The sequence below is a fragment of the Cucurbita pepo genome, unplaced genomic scaffold (genome assembly GCF_002806865.2).
Source record: "Cucurbita pepo subsp. pepo cultivar mu-cu-16 unplaced genomic scaffold, ASM280686v2 Cp4.1_scaffold000258, whole genome shotgun sequence".
Classification (NCBI taxonomy): Eukaryota; Viridiplantae; Streptophyta; class Magnoliopsida; order Cucurbitales; family Cucurbitaceae; genus Cucurbita; species Cucurbita pepo.
The window spans coordinates 90,155-95,935 of record NW_019646506.1 but is presented as its reverse complement, the minus strand read 5'-3'; the positions used below and the strand labels follow the sequence as shown (position 1 = coordinate 95,935).

General features: G+C 39.5%; 1 protein-coding gene across 1 annotated transcript; it reads right to left on the bottom strand.

The window, feature by feature from the left end:
* Nucleotides 1–2,203: 2,203 nt before the first annotated feature.
* LOC111784665 lies at nt 2,204–5,083 on the bottom strand. The gene is made up of 2 exons (XM_023665298.1): nt 4,654–5,083; nt 2,204–3,531 (listed from the first exon to the last, which is right to left on the bottom strand). The coding sequence occupies exons 1-2, from the start codon at nt 5,081–5,083 to the stop codon at nt 2,204–2,206; spliced, it is 1,758 nt and encodes a 585-aa protein (XP_023521066.1).
* Between the last annotated feature and the right edge of the window lie 698 nt (nt 5,084–5,781).

Below are 5,781 nucleotides of genomic sequence, written 5' to 3'. Positions count from 1 at the left end.
ACAAAGGAAGACGCACGAGATGGTCATCCTGCGATGCTTGCCCACGTTGCGACACACGTATGTGCCACATGGTAGCTTGCTTAGGCCACAGAGCCTAAGGGTGATGGAGGGCTGACACTATGTCTCCCTCTGTACATTTTGAGGCATTTCTAATCGTTCTCGAGTAGATGTCATTTTGGCGAGCAGTCATACAGGTCTATCCAACCTCATTATGTAACTGTGACAGTGCAACATGGTCCAATGACAGAGACTACGTCGTAGGAAACACATGAAACCTAGTGATATAAACCAAGAGACATCAATCATACAATATACTTCAATGAAGATGTGAAGAAAAAGGTTGTCAAAATTATCAAAAGATGTTTCAATTCATGCTACATTGAAGAAGAATGAAGTTTGATTGTTGTAAATTTTGGGTGGGTTACAATTTAGAGTAATTTAGAGTTATTGTATTTTAAGACTTTTTATTTAATTTCGGTTACATTTACATAATGGCTAATTATGGCCATAAAGTAGGAATGTTACAACTCTTCTAATACCTTTAGTAGTTTCATTTTTTAGGTTATATAAAGCCTTATATAACCAATGGCTAAGTTTGTGCTTTTCTAATCGTTTAGTAGACTTGAAAAATATAGTCCGAATCTTATTCCCCTTGTATTGATTCCTTATCTTACCATCTAGGCATAGGTATTTAGACTGTCACAAGAAACGCGTGAAGCCCTGGACATTGGCATGTAGATTATATCGTAGGAAACACATAAAACCCTGAATATAGGTATCAAACTATGTTGCTGGTAATGTATAAAGCCTCGGGCATATGTCAAGATTGAGTCGTTCACTGACTATGGACTCCACAAGTCTCTGAAATGAGTGTCTTAAGGACAAGAATCAAGAACTTCGTTACAAAACTATGCACCAAAAGGGGGTTATCCCTAAAAAAGACGTTAAAGAAGAAAGCAAGTAATCTAGAAAGAAGTGGAAAAGTTGGGATTAGGTAATTGAATTTTTCTAGCACTAGTATTAACACGAGATGCGGATTTTAGTTAAGAACCTGAGCCATGAACCCACTTCAAGTTCTTAATATTATAGAAATTGTGTAGAGTTTAGATACACCAAGCGGTAGATATGCGAGCTAATAAGCTAGGACTTCAAACACCTTAGCATTTCCCATTGCACACATTACTTTTGGCTTCCATGTGGTATGATGCATAATACCTCTATATGATATGACATGCACACTATGTTATCACGATCACTTCAAGATTATGTAATACTGTTAAGCCACGTATGTATTCATGAAAGTTATGTTTAGGAAAGAATGAATCTATGATCTGCATCATACGTTTATGTCATGATTTAAGCTTTGGAAACCTCATGCATTTTTGTATGTCACGTGCATCAAGATGCTTTTCCATTATGATGAGTACAGACACCTACACTATGGTACACCATAATATTATGTGGGCTCCTTTCTCTCCGTTGCTCTAACAGCGTGAGCATGAGTTACCTGAAGGGCAAGCCCGAGGGTACATATATCCCCACTTGGTGGGTCTATGTGCATGTACGTGGGCCATGTACTGTACAGAAGTACTACCCATCCAACTTTTGTTGTTTAGGCTGAAAAACAAAGTTACAAAGCCATGAAATATTTTTATGAAAGGATAGGTCTACTATGATTGTTTGTGTATGCATTTCCCAACCTCAATAGTGGGGTTACTTACCATGTATTTTTTTAAAAAATATTCAAGTCACATTCTATTCTTATTTTTTTAGGTAAAGGTAAGACACCTCTTATACAGATAACGGCGTCGCCATGGACACCATACAGTGGTGATCTTGTTTTTATTCGAAAAAAATATGGTCTTTACATGATATGAAATAAATAAATAAATAAATAAATGGGAGCCTTTAACATTTAGCTACCCTTTCAAAAGTGGTTCAATAATTAAACGTGAGAAAATGTTTACAAAGTAGGAGAGTTTGGATTGTGCACATAGTCAATTTGGTTGGCCCTCTCAAACACTTCATTAGCCATTTGTCTCCCCCAAATTGAAAATACTTCCTTCTCACATTCGATGACGCCTCTTATTCATCTCAAATCCAACTTCTCGTATGCACCATGGTCTTTGTAAACAAGAGAAAGGGTGAACCTTCTCTTGGGGAAGTGCCCATCTTGAAGAACCAATAGAGTTGCATGCAAACATCATTTCTTGAAAATGGTAACTTCTTTATGAACATGTATGCTTTCAGCTTCATTCTGCCTCTCATCAAGAGAGTAAAGTTCCACTTCCTCCCTCAAAGAATCCATATCTTCCCTAAACTTCTGGTATATATCCCCTCTATAAAACTCCCTCGTTCTCTTCACCAAAATCAAAGATATTGCAGCTCCCAACAACGACATCCCAGTCAAAATCGTGAAAGAATCTCTGTAACACTGTTCCCCATGGCATTTATATTCACTTGAAGCAATCCATGTCTTCACTTCCTTGTCGTAGAGTTTCCCAGCCACCAACACGTTTAGAACATAAGTCCCAATTGGGCAAGAGAGTTGCGCAATGTTATAAAATATAGCGTAATGTTTAAGACCAAAAATCTCTGAAATTATGGTGATATCCAATAGAACTTGAGACCCAAAAGCAAACCCAATTAAGATTGATGCAATGTAGAGTGAATTATAAAAGGGGAAGGCCACCAATAAGTAACCAATGCACGACACCAAAAGGGTTAGTGTCAGCATCAAGGGTCGGGGAAATTTGTATTGTTCGAGCAAGATTTCTGAAACGAACCCGGAAAAGATTCTTCCAATGAAGTTAAAAATGCTGATGATGGAGACTATTGCATTGATAGATTGAGCTGAGTATCCTTGGGATTCTCCGATTTGGCCGAGGTTGTCCATGGCTGTAAGGCTTGAGCCGATACCAATTGACATTGTAAGGCATATGAGGAGCATGTCAATGCTGAAAATTCCTTGAAGAATTGTGTAATCATCTCCTCTTTCGGGTTTGTTGAAAATGTTTGAAAGATATGAATTTCTTGAATGTTGTAATGTGGAAGAGGAATATGAAATTATAGAGGCTGATGTTTGGCATTTTTCAAATTTGGTCATTTTGTTAAGATTCCAATGAACCATTTCTTCTCTAATGGCTATGAACAATGGAAGAATTAGCAAACCCATGATTGCAATCATCACTAATATGTGTGCTGATTGATCAAATTCAACTATTCTTTGAATGATGGTTAACACTATGAGAAATATAGCTAAAATGAGGGTGATGCATAGAAACTGAACGAAAACTCTGAACTCATGTGGGTGTTTCACAATTTTCACTTCCTTGATTGAAAAGGCAAAAATCAGAGTAATCAAGGATGGAAACCACGCAATGAACAGAATCAGAGATTTGGTATCATGACCATAAATGGCTAGGTAAATTTGGGACAGTACAGCCGCTCCTAGGCCTAAGAAGCCCTTTAAAAGCCCCAATATCACCCCTCTTCTTTCCGGGAAGTTCCTCACACATGTCACTAGCACCACTGTTGAAAGCAAACAAGAATTATAAGCTAATTATGAGACATTACGACTCTTCATAATGGTATATATGATGTGGTATTTTTTTTTGGACTTTCCTAAAAGACTTCAAGAAAAATTAGCCAACGTGGGATGCCCAAGCCGACAACTAACAATATTGATCTCTTTGGTCTTTGGGTTTTCTCTTCCAGGCTTCATTTCAAGGTTTTAAACGTGTCTACTTAGGGAGAGGTTTCCACATCCTTAAGAATGTTTTGTTCCCCTCTCCAACCAATGTGGGATCTCACAATCCACCACCTTTAGGGACCAGTGTCCTCGCTGACACAACGCTCAGTGTTTAGCTTTGATACCATGTTAGAAATCATGACTCTCCACAATGGTATGATATTGTCCACTTTGAGCCTAAGTTCTCATGGGTTTGGTTTTGTTTTGGGCTTCTCGAAAAGGCCTTAAGAAAATTAGTCAATGTAGGACGCCCAAACCAATCCGTAACAAATATTGTTCTCTTTGGTCTTTGGCCTTTCCCTTCTGGGCTTCCAAAACGCGTCCACTAGGGAGAGGTTTCCACATCCTTAAGAATGTTTCGTTCCCCTCTCCAATCAATGTGAGATCTCAGAATCCACCACCTTTAGAGGCCCAGCTTACTCGCTGGCACACCGCTCAATGTCTGGCTCTAATACCATGTTAGGAACCACGACTCTCTGGTATGTTATTGTCCCCTTTGAGCGTAACCTCTCATGGCTTTGTTTTGGGTTTCCCCAAAAAGCCTCCTACCATCATAAACTCATGATCATTTACTAAATTAGTCAACGTGAGACTCCCTCCCAACCATCCTNAGGGAGAGGTTTCCACATCCTTAAGAATGTTTCGTTCCCCTCTCCAATCAATGTGAGATCTCAGAATCCACCACCTTTAGAGGCCCAGCTTACTCGCTGGCACACCGCTCAATGTCTGGCTCTAATACCATGTTAGGAACCACGACTCTCTGGTATGTTATTGTCCCCTTTGAGCGTAACCTCTCATGGCTTTGTTTTGGGTTTCCCCAAAAAGCCTCCTACCATCATAAACTCATGATCATTTACTAAATTAGTCAACGTGAGACTCCCTCCCAACCATCCTGGCATTACCTGAATTGGCTAAAATTTGAGAGTTTCCCCCCATGGCCATGTAAAAGCAAAAGTACTCAACAGATGGTTGCACAATTTTTCCAACGACGCCTTGCCATATCTTGAAGTAGCCAATGAAGTTAACCGCAGAGCAAATGACGAGAAGGATCCAAGATGGCGCGATTTCAACAAGAAGAACAGAGAAAATGTCGATGTTTGATCCAATATCTTTGTAAAACCCAATCTTGTTGAGTGTTGTTTGGTCACATTTGAGCGTTTCTTTAATGTCTTTGGAGAAATGAGAATACAAATAAAACGCACCGGCGCTTGTCATTACAAGAAACGAAGCAAAAAGAGAAAACCACCGCCCACCCAACACTTGCCGAGTGAAGCTGGAGAACTCTACAGTCTCAATTCTGCCATGGTAGATGGGTATCGTCGATACAACCATTTTCTTTATTCAGTGAATGTAAGGAAGGGATTTGTATGATTATTTCATTTCTGCCTTTTCATGTTTATATACTCTTATGGGTAACAAATTTAACCATATATTGTTTGACAACTAAAATCAAATGATAGCATATGGCCTAATGAACTGTGATGCTCATTCGTGACATCTCTGATGTTTAATTTTAGTAAGGTAAAAGATAGGCCAGATGCTTAGCTAGACTGGTGTTAAAATTGGAGAGTTTTGATGAAGTAATTCAATGGTTTTTCGGAGCAAATTATTCTTGGTCGTATAAGTCCATTACAAGTCATTTCCAGATCAATCCATGTAATGTCTCACATTTGGTCGGGGAGGGGAACAAAACACCCTTTATAAGGACAATATCTGCTAGTGGTGGTCTGGGCCGTTACAAATGGTACCAGAGTCAGACATCGGTCGATGTGCCAGTCTTCCGCTGTTCCCCGAAGAGTGGTAGACACGAGGCAGTATGCCAGTAAAGACACTGGGCTCCAAAGGAGATGGATTTGGTACGGTACTCACATCGACTAGAGAAAGAAACGAGTGCCAACGAGAATACTCGGCTCCAAAGGGGGGTGGATTGTGATGTCTCACATTGGTTGGGGTGGAGAACAAAATACCATTTGTAAGGGTGCGAGCTTTTAAAGGCTTGAGGAGAAAACCTAAAGAAGACAATATGTGCT